We start from the raw sequence: 22,177 nt of genomic DNA, 5'->3' as shown, positions 1-22,177 counted from the left end.
AAAAAAGGAATGCTACCATTTATGACAACATGGATAGACCTTGAGGATATTACGCAAAGTGAAGTATCTCAGACAAGAGAAAGACAAATACAGATTTCCCTAACATGTGTAATCTAAGAAACAATACAAAACCACATTGGTTGATATAGAAAGCAGATTGGTGATTATCTGTTTAGAGGGGAAGGGTGAACAAGGTGAGTGAAAAGGGGTCAACTGTATGGTAAGGATGGTAACTACACTTATCCTGGCGATCACTTTGTAGTGTAAACAAATACTGATTGAGGATGTATGTCATATACCAATTTTACATCAATAAAAAAGACAAAGTATACACAAATGGAACCCAGGTAGACATTTCTTTTTAAAGATTTTATTTATTTACTCATGAGAGACACACAGAGAGAGAGGCAGAGACATAGGCAGAGGGAGAAGCAGGTTCCCCACGGGGAGCCCAATGCAGGACTCGATCCCAGGACCCCGGGATCATGACCTGAGCTGAAGGCAGATACCCTACCACTGAGCCACCCAGGTGCCCATGGAACCCAGTCAGATATTAAAAAACAGGACCTCCAAACCACTGTGGGCTTGTCAAGGATCACTAGGATGCTTGCAAGGGAGGGATCTAGTGATGTAACTTACTATATTAATTGGTTAAAGGGGAACAGACAGTTCTAGGATATGCCAAAACATCACTTGATTAAATTCATTGTTTTTTTTAAAGATATATTTATTCATGATAGAGAGAGAGAGAGAGAGAGAGAGAGAGAGAGAGACACAGGCAGAGGGAGAAGCAGGCTCCATGCCAGGAGCCTGACGTGGGACTCGATCCTGGGACTCCAGGATTGCGCCCTGGGCCAAAGGCAGGCACCAAACCGCTGAGCCACCCAGGGATCCCCAAAATTCAGTGTTTAATTCTGATGTTTTTAAAAGGCCAAATCCTTATTAAAATAGGAGTAAGGATTTATCCTTAACCATAATAAGGAACAATCAAGGAGGCTCTTTAGCATTACTATTATTTAGCTCCTGAGTGTGCTAGCCAGTAAATTCAGATAAGAGATCACAAGGGAGAGAAAAAGAAATACTGAAAAAGAGGTAAAGCCATCACTATTTGTAGATTATAGGATTATATACGTAGAAATGCCAAGATGGTCAAGTGAAAGAAAACCTAGAAGAAATAAAAAGATGGTTTGGGAAGGTGGCTGGTAATGAAAACATATACAAAAAGCAGTAGCTTTCTCAGATCCCAACCACCATCACTTAGGAAATTTAATGGGAAAAGAAGACACCATTTACAAGGAGGACATGCTATAAAGCACTCGGGAATAAGTAACATGAAATATGAATCATAAACATGAAGTTATAAAACTCAAACAGAACACGAAACTAGATAGAGAAGGATGCCTTGTGTGACTTGGAAAATTCAGTGCTGTGAAAAAGAAAAAAGAGAGAAAGAAATAAAAATTGGCTCTCCAAGTCAATGCGATTCCAATCAAAATCCCAATGCACTTTTTATCATTTATTTGAAAAGTTGACCCTAAAGTACACGTGGATGGAACACACAGGGAAATAGGACATTTCACAAAAAGAGTAATTTAAGAAAGACCTGCTCTATCAGATTCTGCAATTTCTGCAATATTTAAATCAGAGCAACATCTAAATACATTTTAAATTGCAGTACCTGAATGACCCAGTTGCATCACCGACAATGCTCATCCCCAACATCAATCCAAAGGCCTTTGGGGCTCATGGTTTGGGCGGGACTCAGCTAAACATTTCACACCACCCATCGCATTTATCACTTCTATGCCCCACTACTTCCACTGGCCGCTTCTCTGCTAAACTAATTCAAGAGGCTCCCTGTACGCATATTCCCAAATAAGTCCATTGTAAGAGTCATCCTCAGGGTGCCTGGGTGGCTCAGTGGTTGAGCATCTGCCTTTGGCTCAGGGCATGATCCCAGGGTCCTGGGATCGAGTCCCACATTGGGTTCCCCGCAGGGAGCCTGCTTCTCCTTCTCCCTGTGTCTCTGCCTCCGTCTCTGTCATAAGTAAATAAATCTTAAAAAAAAAAAAAAAAAAGAAGAGTCATCCTCTTCCTTCTCCTTCCACTCCCCCTGGACAGGTCTCCAGCATCAGTGGTTTGGAACCTGGTGGCCTTAGTGAAACCCTTCACTACACGGGCAGGGCAGATGACAGAAGCCACATTCCAGTTTGAAAAATCCAGGAAGTGCAGAGAGTAGAAATGTGAAGGCAAGAGAAGGGGTATCGTTTGCAAGGGGAGGCAGGGGGCAGAGCTGTTGCAGGGTAGAGGCAAAATTGAGCAGGCTCTCAGCCGAGTGGGAAGAATCAAGGAAAGAAATGGGAAGCACCCACCGGGAGCTGGGGTAGGGTCAGGGTTCGCTCCAGGCCTCCTGCTCCCCAATTTAACACCCTTTGTGCCCGGGACTTCCACTCAAGGATATGAGCCAATAAGCATGTGAGAGGATGCAGCATCCTTCGCAGACAACAAGTGGAAACCCGAATGTCTATAAGCCAGGAGATGAAGAGAACGAACACCCACACAACGGAATACTCTTCAGCCATAAAAAGGCATGAGGTGCGGACGCATGCTAGAACGTGGAAGAACCTGGCCAACATTGTGCTAAGGGAAAGACACCAGTTACAAGAGGACAAATATCGGATGATTCGGTTTATGTGCAATGTTGAGACAGAGATAGATATCCACAGAGATGGGTGGTGGCCAGGGCGGGCGGCGGACAGAAAGGGACTGGTAAATGGGTATGGGGTTTCTTTTCCAGGTGAAAAGGTATTCCCAGGGCACCTGGGTGGCTCCGTGGTTGAGCATCTGCCTTCGGCCCAGGGCGTGATCCCAGAGTCCCAGGATCGGGTCCCGCATCAGGCTCCCCTCAGGGAGCCTGCTTCTCCCTCTACCTGTGTCTCTGCCCCTCTCTCTCTGTCTCTCATGAATAGAAGGAAGGAAGGAAGGAAGGAAGGAAGGAAGGAAGGAAGGAAGGAAGGAAGGAAGGAAGGAAGGAAGGAAGGAAGGAAGGAAGGAAGGGAGGAAAGAAGAAAAGAAAAGAAAAAGAAAAAAGAGAAGAAAAGAAAAGAGAAAAGAAAAAAGAAAAGAAAAGAAAAGAAAAGAAAAGAAAAGAAAAGAAAAGAAAAGAAAAGAAAAGAAAAAGGTGTTCCCCAAATTCCGTAGTGCTAATGGTTGCTCAACTCTACAAATATACTAAAACCACTCAACTGTGTGGTATGGGGAAAAAACGCAACGGTGTTAAAATGCAGAAGAGCAAGCAGGCCGCTACATGGAGGCTTCTGGGCTTCAAAGGCAGCGGACGTAAAGGTCCCAACTGTGGCCACATGCAAGTCCCTCTGGGATTTTCTGCCCGTGTCTCCTACTCTAGAGGGAAGATCGGGGCCACCCAAAACACCCACCACCACCCTCACTTTGAGATCGCCCTCCCTCCTCTTTTGAGGCTGCAGTCAACCTAGCTGCTGCGTCTTTCCTGGAGGCCGTCCTCTCCTGGTTTCTAGCACATTCCCTCCTAGCCATGGAGCAGAGTGGAGCTGCCTGGCAGTGGCTACGTTCTCTTTTTTCTCCCAAGCCGCCCTGGACTAGGCCCCAGGCTGGCATCTGCGGCCCAGGGACCCTCCAGATCCTGCCCTCAGCCCTTCACTTCCTCCCTAGTCCCAAACATCCTCGACCCCTTCGCTTTACTAAAGGTAACCCCATGCCCGCTCTGGACAAGAGCGCGTGCATCCTGCCGTGGAAACTGCGCTGTCCAGGGGCTTCTCGGCCCCGGCCTGAGTCCCCAGGCCAGCCCCCCTGCAGAGCCTGCTGGCCAGCCCTGTGCCACCCGTTCCTGCTCTCCTCGGGGCCTTTGGCCAACTCCTCCTCCTTTGCCATGTGGCACAGTCCCCACTCGGTTGCGGCAGAGGCTCCAGCCGCCACCGTCCACCCCTGTCCCGACACTCCGTCCTCTGTCCCTGCCCATCCCCAAGGCTGGCAGGAGAACACGCCCTCCGGCCCCGATCGACTGGGAGCGCCCTGCAGCCAAGCAGGGCCTGGGTCATCTCGCTGGCCCAGCCCCGACAGGGTGCCCTGCACCCAAGCAGCCCCTCAGGGAGGGGGCCGGCAGGTGCTGGCTGCGTCCTGGGGCACGGTTGTGCTGCAGCCGCAGGCCTCAAACTGCGGTGATCGCGGGCGCGGGCAGATGGGACTTGGGCCAGGCCCTCGGGGGCCCCAGGAACCCGGATTTCCTTCACCGGCTTCCTTTGGGCTCCGGCACAACTCCTTCCAGCCCCGCCATCCAGCCGGTGGCTCACACGCCTGGTGCGAGCGCCCGTCTCCCCCCCCTCACGGAGGAGACTGAGGCAGGGGTTGGGGGACAGGCCAGCTGCACACACCTGGGCCATTCCACCTGCGTGGGCGACACCAGTCACGGCCACTGGCACCAGCGGAGCCCCGAGTTCAGCCCTGGTCTCTCCCGCCTGTCCCGGCCATGCCAAGGTCAGGTGCTGTTATCCTGGGCCCAATATCTCATATGCAGGTATTTACTGATGTGTCACTTGTCACAGCAAAGACCTGGAGCCCACGGCAAGATCAATCAGAAATCAGACACTCAAAACACCTTTATTCAAGAAAATATAAGGTTATGTAGATAATTAAGATAAACGTACACACACGAGATACCTATCAATTTGCGTTTCTAGTAATGGCAGGATAGATTATTTGGACTAACCTTCCAGTTAAAAACAACCAAAATAGTTGATTTTAAGAATGTCCCCTTAAGGAGCACCTGGGTGGTTCAGTGGTTGAGCATCTGCCTCTGGCTCAGGTTGTGATCCCGGGGTCCTGGGATTGAGTCCCGCATCGGGCTCCCCACAGGGAGCCTGCTTCTCCCTCTGTCTCTGCCTCTGTGTGTGTGTGTGTCTCTCATGAATAAATAAAATCTTAAGAAAATAAATTAAAAATAATTAAAATAAATTTTTAAAAAACCATCCCCTTAAAAGCACTGAAGAACTGACAAGATGGTAAAAACCACCACATGCACTCAACTGTCTGCCCTGAAGGCACTTGCCCGTTGGGATAAATTCGCTGTTTCCACAGTCTTTCGAGTCAGGCAAAAGGGTCTCTAACCTGGCCCTGTGGCCACCCAGATCAAGCACATGTAACAGAAAATTCTCCCAACATTAAACTGGGACCCCAAAGGGCTACGCCCTTGAGATAAGGGTGACTCAGAAACAAAATTGCCCTTCCTAGGTTCAGCCTCCTGAGGACTGCAAGAAAGGCTGCGTCAGTGCTGGGGGGAAGGAGGGGGAAAGGTAAGGAACTAGTTTTAGGAGAATCTCAGGTTAAGAACATCCCAAGGCGCCTGACAAAAATCAAATACAAATCTCTGTGAGAAGGCACATCTATCCTAGACTTCAAAGAATCCTCACATATATATTTCAAGGACAATAAGCAGTAAGTAGACAGCTAAGAATAGCCAAGCACAAGAGGAAATAAAGCATCATGAGAACCATAGAAAAATAGAAAAATGAGCCAAGAAATGACCAGGCAGTTCATAAAAGAAGAAATCAAATTGGGCAATATACAGAAAGATGCTCAACCTCATTAGTAAACAGAGAGACGGAAATCCAACCACAATAATATTAAATTACAGACTCACTAGTAGTTAATGTAATACTGAAGTCTGACAATACCAAGCGCTGGTGACGCTGGTACAACAGAAACTTTTATACACCACTGATAGGAAGATAAACTGGTACAACCACTTTGGAAGACAATGTAGCATCACCTGTAACACTGTAATTACAAATACTATATAACCCAGAAATGCTACTAAGTATAACCTCAGAACAGCAATTTTCAGACTTTTTGGTGGACTCTATGTACTAAAAAAAAAAAAATGAGAATCTGAAAAATATTGTGCTTAAGGGGGTTATATCCATTGATATTTGGGATATCAGAAATTGAAGCTGAGAAACTTTAAAACACAAGACTACACAAAAACACATCCCATTAGCCATCAGAGCAATGAGAGCGCAGGTCACATCAATTCTGGAAAATTCAACGGTACACTCATGAGAAAAGGAGGGTGCAAAAGGCAGTTCACATCTTACTGTTACTGTGAAAACAAGTGGAACTCCTATACCCCCTGAAAACGTCTCCAGGGCCTTCCAAGAATCCCCAGACCGCAGTCTGAGAACCACGTTCCCAGAGAAGCTTTCATCCATCTGCCCAAGAATGCTCATGGCAGCATTGCTTGAAGTGGTCAAAAACTGGAAATTCTCTAAATATACATCAATAAGACAATGCATGACAAAAACTTACAGTATATTCAAACAGCAAAGTAACAGAGCCACGAAAAAGAAAGAACTACAGACACACACAACAGATCATTAACAATGTGGGGTGGGGGACAAAACACAAAAGGCGACATACAGTGTGATTCCATTTCTGTGAGGTTCAAAGGCCAAACTAAACTGTATTTTTTTAAAGATTTTATTTACTTATTCATGAGACATACAGGGGGGGTGTGCAGAGACACAAGCAGGCTCCCTGTGGGGAGCCTGATGCAGGACTCGATCCCAGGACCCCGAGATCATGCCCTGAGCCAAAGGCAGATGCTCAAATGCTGAGCCACCCAGGCCCCCCAAACTAAACTGTATTATTTAGGGGCACAGACACAGGTGGCAGAAGTATAAAAGAAAATGACTGCATAGGAATCAGGCTAGGGGTCACCTCTGTTGGGGAGTGGGGACTGTAATCAAGACGGGGCACACGGAGGCCTACCAGGATCTCGTCAACATTCTGTTTCTCAGCCCGCTTGGTGAGGACAGATATTTTCACTTTATACTCACTCATTAAAGGCCCCACTCATTTTTCTGTATCTACATTATATTTCACAGTAAAGGTAATAGCTATATGCATGGTTCAATACCAAAAGCATGCAATTTGTATTTCGGCAGAGTAGATATTTTTAAATGCTATATTCCAATAGGATAACACTGCCTACCCCTACGTTACAGGGTTTGCATTTTCTCTACACTTTTCTGTACTTTCCAAGTTGACCACAGAACACATATCACTCCTGCAACCATGTGAACACCTGGTATTGTCAGACGTTATTATAATTTTTAGCCTACTGGAGGGTATGTAATTTTATCTTATTATAGTTTAATTTGCAGCTCTATGATTACTAATGAGGTTAAACATCTTTTCATATGTTTGTTGTCCTATTTGATTTCCTCTTTTATGAATTCCCTGGTCAAGTCTTCGGCTCATTTTTCTGTTCATTTGCACCTTGCCGGTTCTCTGAAAACTAAAACGTATTTAAAAAGACAGGGTCACCAACTAAAACTGCAACTAATGAGAATCAACACACACTGGATGGGATGAGCCATCTGTGGAAATCTGTGCCCACAGCAACTACCTAAGGAGACTGGTGACAGAGCTGATATAGCTGAGATGAGCCTAGAGTCAGCTCAAGCGAACACCAATCCACAGATTAGCTGTGATCAGATTGATTCCAACAGGTCTAAATGGAAGCCACATGACAAGGACAGAAAACTTTAGGGGCTCATGAGGAATACTGAAAACAGAGGGTGGAATTACAAAGAATATGTCTGTCTCTACAGCAGGCAGTGGGTCTTAACCTGGGACAGTTCTGCCCCCGGGGGACATTGGGCAATGTCTGGAATCATCTTGGGTCGGCAAGATTTGGGGGTGGGGTGGGGTGTGCTACTGGCATCTAGTGGGCAGAAGCCAAAGATGCTGCTAAATATTCTACAATGAGCAGCACAGCCCACTCCCAGTGAATCATCCCCCTCCAATGTCAATGGTGCCATGGTGGACTCTGCTCAACAGTCTACCCAGGACAGAAAGCGCTCAACCCTGTGACTCTTCTCCGAGTAGAAATAGTCAGAGGGGGAGAAAAGCAAATGCCCAGGCTGGCCTGCCTTAAGGAGATAATCCAAAGCCCTTGAATCTCCCATTCTGCAAGCACTTCCAAGGGAGCTGCAGGCTGGGCACTGAGCTCCCCCTCCCACCGGGAAAGCCTGTGCAAATAGGGTCAGGTCAAGCTGCCAGAACATCAGGGCGGGAAGGACCCTTGGAGCCAGCTAGTCCAGCCCCCTCAGTGCAGAAACACCCTGAGAGCCGATGACATGACAGCAGCGTTGCGTCAACGGAAGAGGCAGATGCAGAGGGGAAAGCACGAGGACATGCAAAATGGCAATTATTTCATAAAGAACCGGAAGTCGGAGAGGGACGCGTCATGACAGAGCTATAAGCAGTTAATATCTCCACGAAGGAGGCAGCATTCCATCGGGATCTCGAAACCCCAGTGCATCTGTGTGGCAGTTTTAAACCGTGGCTCAAAATTCTTTGATGTGCTCCCAACAAGAAGGGAGAGAGATGTGCTCACCTTGAATGTGGACTATCCTTAAGTGACTCATAGCCCACAGGGTGCAGCAAAAGGGACGCTGCGCGACTTCCCAGGCTAGGTCCTCAAAGGCCACGCGCTGGGGACACACTCCACGGACCCAAGAGCAGGTGATCAAACACACTGACACAAACGGTCATAGCAACACGATGCTCGGTGGTCAAAGGGTAGAAACAGCCCAAGCGTCCATCCGCTGATGGACACACCAGCACCTCTCGATGTGAAAAAAAACCACGAGCCGTCAAGGGACCCGAAGGGCCGAAGCAGACCAGAAGTCAGGGCACAAGGGAGGCCTTCTCTGCCACCCCACGAATGAGCGGTTACCCGGCCAGGGCCCATGTGGGGCACTGGGACCCCAGCAGGTGGAGGCAGCCACCTGCCCTGGGGGGGCAAACAGCCTTCAGCAGGGGGAGAAGGGGGCTGAGGGCCTTCTAGGCAGTCAGCACTGCGGCATCGATGGAGTGCCGGTGCCACTTCTAGAACACAGGCCACGGGCACCACGAATAGTTGCTCCCAGGTCTGTAAGTTCCTTGCAGCTGCCCTCTGCGGCTTTTTCGCTGCACCCCCAAACCAGAAGAAATACCACATGGCTCTGCTTATGAAGTACTGAGTTCCAACCCATTCCAAGTGGTAGTCTCTGTGCTGACACACATGATGCATTTTCCTCAGATTAAAACTATCGGTGGCATCACCCAGAGTTTGCTGCGGTGTCCCCGGCACCTGTGTACAAGCACAGGACCCATGGGTTTAGGCACGAGGTCGGGGGGCAGAAACTAAGACTCGGGGTGGGGGGAGACATGCAGCATTTGCTGTCTGAGCTCCCACCTGCAGGAGGCCCACCCAGCTCTACAGCGTCATGGGCCCCGGATGCCAGGACCGCCCCCTCCCCTTGATGCCCCAGGTGGCAAACACTCCCTGTGTTGCTTCATCACCCTTCATTGGCCTCCCTTAACGCCACCTAGATCCTGTAAATAGCCCTTTAATTAGATGCTCAATTGCTGTGTCCAAGCATGCCATCCATTTCCTGCCCAGTCCCTGTGCCAAGGATTGTTCTAGATCCTGGGGACAAAGCAGACAAAAAGCAAGTCCCCTCCCTCATGGAGGAAAAGTCTAGTGGCAGAGACAAGATGGTAGGCAAGGGAGCAGGTAGACAGAACATCTGGGGATGACAAGTGAAAAGCAAACTCAAGCCGGCAGGGGGTACAAGGGTATGGGGTCAGGGTCAGCCTAAGGTGGGGGCGTCTGGGAAGAAGTGAAAGAGAGGACATGCACTTATCTGAGGATGGACCTTCTAGCAGAGAGGAATGTTTGGCCTACTAGAGCCAGCCCTGGGCAGGGGTGGGAGCTGAGGCCAGAGGACAAGTAGGCCCCGTTCTGTTGGGACCTATAGGCCACAAGAAGGGCCTGCATTTGATCTTCATTACAGTTCAAAGCCATAGGAAGGTTCTGGGCAGAGGGACAGGATGACTTAGGTTTCTGGATCACCTGGGTGCTGCGTGGAGACCAAAATGTAGGGCACAGGAGTGAACATCACTTGGGAGGTCATTGCCAGGGCTCCAAAGGGAGATTGGTGGCCCAGCTAAGAGAGGGAGCCAGGGAGGAGGAGAGAAGAGGTGGGAGTCTGAATGATTCCAAGGGTGATCACGGCAGCATAATCTGCAGACCGATCAGATATGGGGTGTGACAGAGGGCTCTGGAGGACTGGCCAAAGCCACCAGCAGGATGGGGCTGCCAGTTACTCAGGTGGGAGGGGGTAAGCGGAAGCCCAGGTGTGCACAGGGTCCTTCTGAGATGCCTGCCAGCAGGGGTAAAAGTCAAAATAATTTAACACAGCTGCACAGGGCATGAACCCCATGCTTGCCAGATTACAGGGAGGATGGGGAGGCCTGGGGCCCTGGGGGCAGGGGCAGGATCCGTGGGTGGCTGGGGCCACCTGAGCTAGAGGACTTCGAGAGCCTCATCACTAGCAGGGCACCTGCCACCGCCACAGAGACGACGGACACAAAGCACTATCAGGGCTGGGGACAGAAACAGAAGACTCACAAGCACGCAGATGGAATTTAAGTTGAAGCCACAAAACTGGTGAAAGCACTGGGGAAGTGCTCTAAGTAGAGTTTTACCACCTCTACTTAGAGGTAAAACAGGGCAGCCTGGGTGGCTCAGCGGTTTAGTGCCTGCGTTCAGCCCAGGGTGTGATCCTAGAGACCCAGGATCGAGACCCACATCGGGTTCCCCTGCAGGAAGCCTGCTTTTCTCTCTGCCTCTCTGTGTCTCTCATGAATAAATAAAACCTTCAAAAAAAAAAACAAAGCCACCAAGGACTACACCAGAGGCACTCCCGCAAGGCCCAGAGGTCAGAGGGAAGGAGCCTGGGAGACAGCGCTTCCAGGGGGAGGGCGTGATCAGAGGGTGGCAGGTGTCCTTTGGGTTTAGCAACAGGAAGCCACTGCTGACCCTGGCCAGGCGCACCTTCAGGGGAGAGGCAGGCAGCCCCCAAGCTGCAAGTCCACGTGGTATGTTGTAGGTGAGGAATAAGAGGCTGAAACATGTTTTTTGCTGGTTTCTTCTTAGGGACTCCTTTGGACTCCTGAATTTTTTGAGCTGGGGCGTGAGGAGCCAAAGGAGTGAGTGATGAAAAGTAAAAAAGGGACTGCTCCTGCCCAAGAGCCCAGGACTCTGCAGGCCGCCAAAGGGCTCCAAAGAGCAACTGAATTAGAGCTCCATGTTCGGACTCTGAGCCCCACCCCCGAATTCAGGGGCATTTTAGTCCGGGCCAAGTAGAGGCTTTTGGAAACGTGAACCCCCTAATTCCCACAGAACCCCCTCAAGGCAGGTGGCCTCTTTGCCTTCTTGGGTCTGCCGAGGGAGCCGAACTTTGCTAATAATACCTCGACAACACACCACCTGTTTGCATTAGCAATGAATGGGCTACTCCCACAATTCTGTGAGGCCAACAAAGCACAGATCAGCAGCCCCTCGGTGCAGATGAGGCAACTGTCACCAGCACACGGTGGGGTCACGCTGGAATGCAGGCTCTGGGTTAATTCCATCATCCCAGGCGAGCTGAAGCAGCAATAAAAAGAAGAATGTCGAAATGAGCCCGGGCACTATTTTGGTGGTAACGAATTCCGCACCGCAACGGTATTCCCTGCTGAGGGGACCGGCTCTGATTTGGAAAGTCATCCCAAATGAACCACCTGGCACTGCCAGCCAGATGTTGTCTAGCCTCTCCTTTAAACAGATGTTCACGGAGCAGGGGCACCACTCTCCGTGGAATTCAACCACGGTTCTCCAAGTGCTTTCGTTGGCTTTAAAGCTCCAGAACCATCCTGTGACTTCTTACAAGCAGAGCAGCCGTAGGTAGACAATGAATAAGAACGGAGCTCAAAACCGGCTGAGGCTGGGGCGGAGGCCCAGGGCCACCCGTTCCCGCGCTGGTATGCGTCCCCACCTGCCTCGGGAGGGAGGGCGCAGGCACCCTGAGCTGAGGCCAGGGTGCCGGCAGGTGCAGCCGGAAAGGCAAGCTGGTGGCTCATACCGCGTCCTCCGCCAAGTGGCAGGTGTGGCCGGGACGGATGGGAAACCTGCGTGTCCTCTGGGCAGCCCCAGACCGTACTCTGCTTCAAGCAGCCACCAGGCCTGGGGGGGGGGGGGGAGAGATGGAAAAGGCCTCTGGGTGGTGGGCAGTGCTGGCACGGGCTCCCATTTCCTTGGGAAGTAGTTAAAAAAAAAATCAAACCCAAGCAAAAGGAATGTAGCGGTCTCCCAGGGCCCTCAGGTGCTCCTCGACGTCCACTGCCACACCGAGAACATCGCTGCAATCCAATTTGCTGCACGTTTAAACTCCTGACCTCGGAGCATATTGGCAATTGATTTAGGATAGCAAAATCGAAACACTGTAGGGAAACATCACGACCTGGTTTTTTCCAAAGGATGAAGAGGAGGCTAGGATCTACCCCTCGGTTTTTCTATTAGTTTGCTCTTGCTGCTACAACAAATCTCGACGGATTTAAAAGACACTTTTGGTTTTTTTCATCTTACAGTTCTGGAGGTCAGGAGTCCAACAGAGGTCTCGCTGGGCTAAAAACAGGGTGTCAGCGGGGCTACATTCCTTCTGGAAGCTTCTCGAAACTGTATGTGCATTCCTTGGTTGCCGGCCCTTCCATCTTTGGGTCCAATCTTGTATCACCTCGCTGACTAGCTCTGACTCCTTTATCTCCATTTTCCATATTTAAAGGATCCTTGTCTTTCAACTGGCCACGATGACCCAGGAGAATCTTATCTAAATGCAGCTGGTTAGCTACCTTAATTCTCCGTCACGTGTAACCTAATAGTCGCAGGTGTCAGAGATTCGGCCGCGGACATCTGTGGGAGCCTACCGCAGCTTGCCACCCACCTCCGTCTGGAACACTTACCTTCATCAAAGTATTTCCCACACGTTTCAGTTGGGACACGTTTAGGATGACTTTGTGCTTTTACATGCGAACCAGCACTGACCAATCAGCGAACTTATGAGCAAGACTCAGGGAGAGCCAAGTCTGGGTGGGGAGACAGGACCCCCTGCAGCCAGGCCTTCCCAAGCGCCCCGAGAGCAGCAGAAGATGCCGTGCCAAGTGCAAAGAGTAGGAGTGGATGCACAGCAGGAAAAGCACCAACACCGAGTGGTGGAAGAACCCAGAAAGATGGGGCACCTGGAAGGTATCTTTCCTGAACTCACCAGAATCAGAACCAGGTCTTCCCCATACCCCCCTCTGAGCAGCCAAAAGGCCTCCTCATCCTCATCTCTGCTGAAGGTAGCTTCAGGCCCTTCCTCAGTTCCTGCTTAGGCTGGCTCTTGGGTGATTTCAGGGTGCGGGGGAGAAGGGAGGAGAAGGGAGGTGGGAGAGGGGCATTAAACAAACATGTTTTAGTTACCTGGTGTCCAAAATGATGGAGGGGATGGGGACGTGACCTGTGACAGCAAGGAAGGGACCAAAAACCAATCAAAACATGTGACACTAAAAGGCAAATTATCCCCAGACCCTGTCCAATGCAACAACTGGTGCACATGATGGCAACCCTGAGCCATCCAGGAAAGGGAAGTCCCCCATGCAGGATGCGTCTTCCCAGGGGACCATTCCCAGACTTGGGGGTAGGGGGGCTATGTGGCACTGGGCCAACTCTGCACATGCCCCTGCGGCCTGTCTGGCTCACACCCAATATCCCCAGTAGGCCCACAGGGCTTCTGCCTGGATCCCAGCACCACCAGCACTTGGGGCCACTCTGCTCCCCTGGCTTCCCTACCCGACAAAGCCCCAGGGATCACAGGCTGCCTCACTCTCATTTGTTCTGCTTGAACTACAGAGATATTTTTTTTCAAATGGAGATACAATTCATGCACCATACAACTCACCCTTTAAAAGCGTACAATTCAATGGTTCTCAGTTCATCCACAAGGTTGGGCAACCATCACCTCTACCTAATTCCAGAACATTTTCATGTTCTTTCCCAAGAGGAAACTGAGCCTACTAGGCAGTCACTCCCTACTACTACTAGGCATCACCTCTACCTAGTTCCAGAACATTTTCATGTTCTTTCCCAAAAGGAAACTGAGCCTACTAGGAAATATGAGCCTACTACTCCCCATCCCCCAATTCCCTGGTCCCACCCCCTGGCAACCACTCATCTACTTTTTGTCCTCTATGGATTTGCCAACTCTGGACATTTCATATAAATGGGATAATATGTGGGCTTTTGTGTCTGGCTCATTTCACTCACCATATAATTTTCAAGGTTTGCACGGTGTATTTTTAAAACGTGGCTTGGAATGTTTTGGGTAATGTGAATAATAGTCACCAACAGAGCTCACTGAGAGCCAGGTGCTGTGCTAAGCACTTTATCCATCTGTATTCAGTCCTCATGACAACTCCATGCAGGGGACGGTGTGGTTATCCCCCTTTTACAAATGAGGAAACTGAGGCACAGAGCAGTTAAGTGACTCACCCCAGGTCACAGTAGTGCTGGGCAAGCTTGCACCACAGCCCGCACTCTCCCTCTGTCAGCTGGGCTACTTCGCTTCAAGGGAACAGGTACTCAGCAGCAGGCAACTCGCCCACACACCCATCAATCACACTAATTCTCGGCCACTTTCCACACTTCTATGACCTGTCCCATCCCTGGAGGTATCTACCTTCGTGACCTCTGCTTTGGTTACTCAGACAAACCTGAGTTCAAGTTTGAAACCTCGCCAGGCTATTCATTTTTCATCTGGGAAAATGGGTTACCACCAAGTTACTTTTTTATTTTCAAGATTTTATTTATTTATTTCAGAAAGAGGGAGAGCATGTGCACACGTGCAAGGCGGGGGAGGGACAGAGGGAGAATCCCAAGCTGACTCCGTGCTGAGCCCGACGCAGGGCTCGATCTCACAACCGGAGCTGAAACCAAGAGTCTGACGCTCAAGCAACTGAGCCACCCAGACGCCCCACCACTTTTCAAGGCCATATGCAAATGTCCATTATGGACATAAGGAAAGGCAATGGGTCATGGTGCCAACCCTTCAGGGTGGTTATGAGGGGTAAATATGTGTGGCGTGCTGAAGACCCGGTGCGTGGAAGGCATTCAGAAGATGGAAATTGCATTAGCATTACTGCCCACCTGCACCACTGTGACTCTCCTCCCCATGGCACAAAAGATCAGCTTCCTATTTCTGTAGGTGCCTACAGGCAACATTTGTCCTCCGAGGATTTTTCAGAGCTAGGAAAATCCACATTGGACTAAAAAGCCATCCAAAATGAGAACAGGAGTGACCTGGTAACTATCCTTTTAAACTCCTAGAAACCTGAAGTCTGTCTCAACTTGCCAGAGCCTGAAGGGATTTCACGAATGAGTCCTGCTTCGAGGTTCTATGTGCTTTCTGAGGGCTGCTGGTCTTTCTTGGCTGTGCATCTACCCAGGACCAGGACTAAAGTGGCTCTTAGGCCCACCCAATCCACCACTGTGGGGCTCCAGGAGAGGCAGCAGATGCCTAACTAAGCCCCTGCTTTGTGTTTGTTCATTTTGATGCAGCAAACTGTAACTGTCCGGAGACCAGCAATTCAAAGCCCATATCTGTCATCTTATTTTGCACAAAAGAGCCACAAAGCAGTTCCCCTCGTTGAGGCAAAAGCTTCTTCCAGTTCAGTTCTCTTAATTACAAGTAAAAAGATCGCTAGGTAGCAGTGTTCGCTGGGTGGGATCCTGGCTCCATCTCTTCCTAGCTATGTGACCAGGGACCTGTCATTAATACCTAATCAGCGAAACTGCTGAGGCAACCAAAAATCAGATCTGTGATGCTCCTGGCACCCAGATCTGACAGTGACGCTCTCCGGGTCCCCTCAAGATGCCTGATAGTTGTTAGGCATAAACAGGGCGAGCAAACCAAGCAAGGTTCAGAGAAATTTCCCAAGGCAGGAGCGCAGCCTCCAGGTGCTTATAAGCAAGGACTGCGGAATCAGACAAGCCTGGGGTCAAATCTCAGCTCTGCTACCTGAGGCAAGTTACCTCACACCTCTGTGCCTCTGTTTCATCTGGAAAATGATTCCGTTTCCTCCACCACCTCCTAAACCACCTCCTATGACACGTGAGGGTGAAAATCTGAGACCTGTTCATTTGTATTCCTCCCTTTCTCAATGCACATACCATGTTGAAGACCTTCCAGAAGGTAGCCTTGAAGGGACTATCATTTCTCCCACTTCTCTGTGCTTCCACTTGCCAGATTTCCCTATCCTTAGATGGGAGCCAACCAGGTGACAGTCTTTCCCACAGATGCGTTGTAACAGAATTAAAAGGTTAACCCCAGAGAAGAAACATGAACCAGAAAATTCACCAACCCTGTGACTTGCTTTATTTTTCTTCAGAGCACTGACAACATAGATTGGGATGTCTGTGCCTGTCTTCTCCCCCCATGAGGAAGTTAGCTCCATGAAGACAGAGTCTTAGCTTTGTTCACTGCTGCATCATCAGCGTCTGGAACAGAGCCTGACACCTTTGAAGAACACTGAATGGCTCTTCTTGTATCAAGTCCAGGATGGCTGCCCACATGAGAAACACTTTCTGCATCTTCTGCAAAACTGCCTTAGACTGGCTACCGTTTTCCAGTGCTCCCTATACTGTAACATAAATCTCACCAGCACCCCCTGCAAGGACAAAGTTTTTGTTTTTGTTTTTGTTTTTTTATTTTTGCTGAGCTCATGTTTTTCACGAGCTGAATTTGCCAGCCTTGTCAGGGAGCTCAGCACAACCCTGTGCTCAACTGCAGTGTTTTCCTCAGACCTTTTTCTGATGTGGAGATGGGATATAAATAAGTGTAAGAAGATTCTATCTGTACACATTGGAGGTCCTATTTTTAACCACGCTCTGCATTTATTCTAAGATGCCTCTGAAACTTCCCTGTGCATGCGAATCAGCCGGGGTCCTAGTTAAGATGCAGAATGTGACTCAGTAGGTCAGGGGCGGGGCCGGAGATGCCGCATTCCTTACAAGTCCCAGGTGATGCCAAGGAGGGGCCTGGACCACACTCGGAGTAGTGAGGGTCTAGGAAACCTGCCCCCCTGATTCCACAGCGTTTCGCTCTCCACCTCCTTGGCAAACATCGCCGATGGCTAGAAAGCTGGGGCGGGTAGCAGAAGCCCCCGGGGAGCGGTGAGACCGACCACACATCGCTGCACCCCGCCCCCACCCCGTCCCCGCAGGCAGCCTGACAAAGGCAGTGGGCACGCGCCCAGGAAGCTCCCCAGGTGCTTCTGCTGCAGGTGGCCTCAAAACACATTTTGCGAAGCCCCGCGGAAGGCAAGGAGTGCGCTCTCAACGAGGCTTTCCCAACAGCGATCTCCTGGGAACAGCTGTTGTCACCGGTGGTGACAGCTAGTTCAGGATTTTAAGGGGGAGGGGGGGAGTTATCCTGGGGTCTGTAGCCCAGCACCAGGAGGGGTCCCGGCCCCCCCTCCGACCACCCCGATCGCGGCAAGGTCAGTCCCCGCGGGTCCGGGCTCGCGCCCCCACCGCCCGCACAGCCCCGCCCACCCGCCCGCAGTCTCCGCCGCAGGCCCGCGAGGCGGGGGCCGGGCCGCTCATGCGCACCACGGGCCCGCGGGGCGCCGAGCCCCCGCCCCGCGGGCCCACAAGGCGGGGTCCCCGCGCGCCCCCCGCCCGCCTTACCTCTCTGGACCAGAGCGGCCAAGGAGAAAGCGAGGCAGATGAGGACCGCCGAGCGCCAGACCACCATGGCTGGGAGCGGGCGGAGGGCCGCGGAGGAGCGCGGTTTGCGCGAGCGCCCGAGGGGGAGGTCGGGGAGGCGCGCGCACGGAGGAGCCGGAGCCGCAGGAGGAGGACCCCGCCGCCACTGCAGGGCCCCGCCCAGAGCCGGCGCGCGCGGCCCAGCCCGGGGAGCGGGGGAGGGGCGCGCCGGCGGGGCCAGGTGAGGCGGGGCGGGGCCGCGACTGTGGCGCGAGGGGCGGAGCGAGTCCGCAGCCTCGGGGGGCGGGGCCGCGGCCGGGGGGCGGGCCGGCGCGCGAGGGGCGGGGCCCGCGGGCGCCCGGAGGGTGGGGCGGCCTGGTTGCGGCGGGGGCGAGCGCGAGCGCGTCGCGGGGGGGCCCGCAGGCTCCGTCCCCCGCCCCCCGCCCCAGTTCTCGAGGGGCGAGCCTGCGGGCCCGGAGCAGTGTGTCAACCCAGGAGCCGGAGGCGCGGGCTGGCGGCCAGGGCGCGCGGCGATCGCCGCTCGGCGCGCCACAGTCCTCCCGGCCCGCGGCCGGACCCCAGGCGGCGCACACGCCAGGTGCGCTCTGCCAGCGGGTGACCTTGGACGGGGCTGCTCCCCTTCTGGACTTGGCGTCCTCCCGGCAGAAGGCTGTTCCCCGGGAGCCCCTCCGGCCGCGGCTCCGGGACGCAGCACCCGTGCCCTTGCCCCAGCCGCTGTGGCTGAGCTTGCTTTTCACCCGGCTGGCTGCCCGCCCACTCGCTGATCCCTGCAGGAAACTAGTGGAGCCCCGTCCGGAGATGAAAGAAAAGGGCCGTTTTCGTGGCTGCCCGCTGTTGGCAAACAGCAGCACGTCTCGAGGAAATGAGCCCGAGGCCGGGGGCGTCGGGGCCGGCGAGGCGGGGGGGTGGGGGCGGCCTGGAGGCGCAGCGCGGCGGGCGGGGGGCGGGGGGCGGCAGACACAGGGTCAGCTCCCGGGAGGCTTTGATGAATGCGCTGAAAGCGCAAGTTCACATCTGCAGAGTCGAAAACGTGCTCAATGATCGACAGACGCGCTGCAGTCCTTTCCCATGAACCCCCGCAAACGGAGTCCATCTCCAGGGTTGGGCGAAATCAGATTCCAACACTGCCCTGAACAGCAAAATGCCCGCCGCAGCCTTTGACGTGAACGCCCTCGAGGAGGGCTCCAGCTGCAGCCAGCTTTCCAGGACAAAGAGAGAGCTCCGCTGCTCGCCAGAGTGGCAGAGCGGCGGCGTCGAGCCAGCCCCTGCCCTCCCTCGGCAAGGTGGGCCACGTCCTCCTTTCGGGGGCGGCTGCTACCCCCCCCATTATTTGGCAAAGGCTGCCCTGAGCCCCATCGTCCTTAGAGGGCGGCTACCGCCACCTCCCCTCGGTGTGCCCCAGCTCCCATCTGCACCACCAGCACCTCCAGAGCCCCCCGCCTCCCGCACCGGTGGCCCCCGCCCCTGGGAGTGAGCCGTACCAGGGGGGCGGGGGTCTCCCTGACTTAGAGCCGACATCTTTCCCCCTGACTTCCAGCATCGGTTGCTCTGCATCCTGGGACTGGAAAAACAAAACCTTTAAGGGGGTAGTGAGTGTTCCGATTCTCAGGCAGTTACTTATTCTGTGACACTAACTACCTGCAGAATTAAGGGAAATAGCTAGGAGTTGCTGAACGCACTATGTACGCGGTTCAGTCCAGGCATTTTATCCTTCTTTTGTCTTTCTGACAACTTCCTGTACCACCTCAATGATCAATGAGGGGAAAAGAGCAAACCGGAGATTTCTGGAGTTAACCAGCTACAGTTCTACAGTGTCAAGGACACAAGAGGACCCCTAGGAACCCCAGTGAGTGAATGGCTAAGAACATGCGCTTTGGAGCCACCCAGGGAGGAGATACTGGCTGGACCCCAGAAGGTTGTGCTGAGGATTTATTGCTACGGGGGAAAGTGGGGGACCTGAGACACATGGCACAGAGAGGCATTCTTGCCAGTCTTGTAACACCTAAAGAAATCCTGGCTACTGCGACGTTGAACGGTTGCTGTGTACTCCAGGCTGCAGGTATGCCCCCGCCTTTCCCACCAACTCAGTGATATCTAGGCCATTCCCTGTGCCTTGGCCTCAGTGTTCCCATCCATACCAGGAAGGCAGTATATGCTGGGGAGCCCCTGCAGAGGCATGAGGAGGTGAGGAGATGCCCAAGTCCCACCAGCAAGACACTGGCCATGCTGTAACATGCAGCAAAACTATTCTCCAGCTCAGGGGTAGTTGTGACCCAAATCCAGCCCACCGGCCTATCTGTATGGACTGCAAAGTAGGAGTGGCTTTTGTGTCTTTTGATGGTTGAAAAGATCAAAAGAAGGTTATTTTGTGACACGGGAAAATTACCCAGCATGCAAATGTCAGGGTCCATAAGTTTTTGGAAACAGCCACAGCCACCCATTTCTGTATTGTCTATGGCTGCTCCTGTGCTACGACACCAGAGTCTACTCATTGCAGAAGAGACCATGGATCCTGCAAAGCCCATAATCTCTTCCACGCATCCCTTTACAGGAAAAGTTTGCCAGGCTCCATTCTAGTAGATTGAGCTATAGCGAGGAGGAATATATTTTTTAAGATTTTATTTATTCACGAGAGTCAAAGAAAGGCATAGGCAGAGGGAGAAGCAGGCTCCCTGCAGGGAGCCCGATGTGGAACTCCATCCCAGGACCCCAGGATCATGCCCTGAGCCCAAGGCAGACACTCAACCACTCAGCCACCCAGGCACCCCAAGGATGAATATTAATATATGATGGTGTGGGTCCTAAAGAGTGTGCTTCTCCAAAACAGGGAGTGAGCACAGGAGAAGACACAGGAATAAGAACCAACAGAAAAGGATGATGTTTACCATGCGCCAAAAGACACCCACTCAAAAAAATAAAAAGCCATTAATCAAAATACTGCAAGTGTCTGAGGTCAGTTATTCTATCAGATAACTCTCCCTATTAAAATGACTCATCTGGGATCTGGTTTGGTTAGATGAGGGTGAGTCTGAAAGGGGTGATGTCACCGAGGCCCTGATCCTGCCAGGCTGGGGTCCCGCCTGAAATTTGGTGAGCCTCTCAGTCAGGTAGCTGCTACTCCATTGCATTGCGATGGAACATGGAGTTGATTTACGTACAGGATATTGAACACTTAGACACCATGATTCTGCGCACCCACCACCCCGTACCATATATGCGGACATCCGCTCCCACCTACCATGGCACGTGGCTGCTGGGACCATCTCCTGGCCAAGCCAGCCTCGTCTCCAAACCGGCCCCTTGACTCCACCCTCCTACTACTCTTTACCCCTTCCCAAACTTCTTATATCCTTAAAACTGTCACCAGTTGGAAAGCCTGACAAGCTCTTCTCCTGAAATGTTCACCCTTCCACAGCTCTCACCCAGGCACAAAAGTGTGGCGTGGACAGATGGCCACCAGGCTGGTCTGGGGGAACGAGAGAGGCCACAAGTGGGGCCAGGACAGCCGACACTAGCCTGTCATTCCACCACTTCCCAACCGTCTGCGCCCCCACAACCTCATTGCACACCATATCCTTGGGAAGATGTGTTCTAACTTCCAAAAGAGCTCTTAGATCACTATCACTGGTGCAGAGTTCCTGTTCTTGCTCCCAAGCACCACAAACCCCTCCTTGCAAAGGCCCCCAAGGGGGCCTCCCCCATGGGTGGCCAAAATCAACCCCACCTGGTGGAACCTGTTCACCAGGGCCACTGGAATCGCCTAGCCACCACCTCCACCCCTGGTGAAGACACCCATCTGGCACGTACCACTGTCCATGACAGGAGCACCATTTCCTGGTACCAACCCCCCAAAACACACACACACACACACACACACACACACACACACACACACTGATCTCTGGGGCACCAGAGTGGAGCGGGAGTTCACATAGTCGCAGGGGCAAGGACAAAGTGGTCGCCCCAACTCAAGCTCACCCTTTGGTCCCTGGGACCCAAGGCAGCTCAGCTGGGCTCAGGCTCAAACCTTCCATGGCTTCCTCTCTCCTCCCCCAGCCCTGGGCTCTAATCCCTCAGAGCAGGCGGGTTTGTAGGGCCTGGCTCCAGAGCAGGTGGCAAAGGGACTGCCACCCTCTGCCCTCCCACTCCCCGCGGGGCAGGCCAGCTTCCAGACAAAGAGTCCATGCATATCAATGGGGAATGCAAACAGCTAGCTGCGGGGAGGGCAGCCCCGTGGGCAGCTCCCCAGATGCCTGACAGCAGACGCAAGTCTTTACCAGTCCCAGGCGAAATAAAAAAAAAAAAATGAGGTTGCTGTGGCAAGATTCCCCCCCACACCCCACCCCGTTAAGTTAGAGTACTGACCTTTACTCTGAAATCGTGGATTTCTGTGTGGTATACAAAAGTCCTTTATTTCATGAAGAGATGCTAGTGCTTTGTTTCTGGTGCTTACTTTGCAAAATAAAAAGTTGGCAACCCTCTCTGTCCCCAAATTGGGAGGAAAAAGGA

The 22,177-nt window shown here is 52.2% G+C and overlaps 1 protein-coding gene and 1 long non-coding RNA gene across 3 annotated transcripts in view; one reads left to right on the top strand and one right to left on the bottom strand.

Annotated features, from left to right (window-relative positions):
* CD99L2 (CD99 molecule like 2) overlaps positions 1 to 17,864 on the bottom strand; it is a 94,616-nt gene extending 76,752 nt beyond the window's left edge. For both annotated transcript variants that reach the window (XM_072816232.1, XM_072816233.1), the window contains exon 1: positions 17,630 to 17,864. In XM_072816232.1, the coding sequence (XP_072672333.1) occupies positions 17,630 to 17,696 (67 nt within the window). In that variant the 5' untranslated portion in view covers positions 17,697 to 17,864. The remainder of the gene's footprint in view (positions 1 to 17,629) is intronic.
* LOC140627706 (uncharacterized) lies at positions 17,546 to 20,603 on the top strand. The gene is made up of 3 exons (XR_012026336.1): positions 17,546 to 17,888; positions 18,689 to 19,727; positions 20,496 to 20,603. It is a non-coding gene; the product is annotated as an uncharacterized lncRNA (long non-coding RNA).
* Positions 20,604 to 22,177: the final 1,574 nt, after the last annotated feature.

Source organism: Canis lupus, chromosome X (genome assembly GCF_048164855.1).
Source record: "Canis lupus baileyi chromosome X, mCanLup2.hap1, whole genome shotgun sequence".
NCBI lineage: Eukaryota > Metazoa > Chordata > Mammalia > Carnivora > Canidae > Canis > Canis lupus.
Note: the sequence above shows the minus strand (reverse complement) of the source record. Positions and strands in the feature narration are given on the sequence as shown.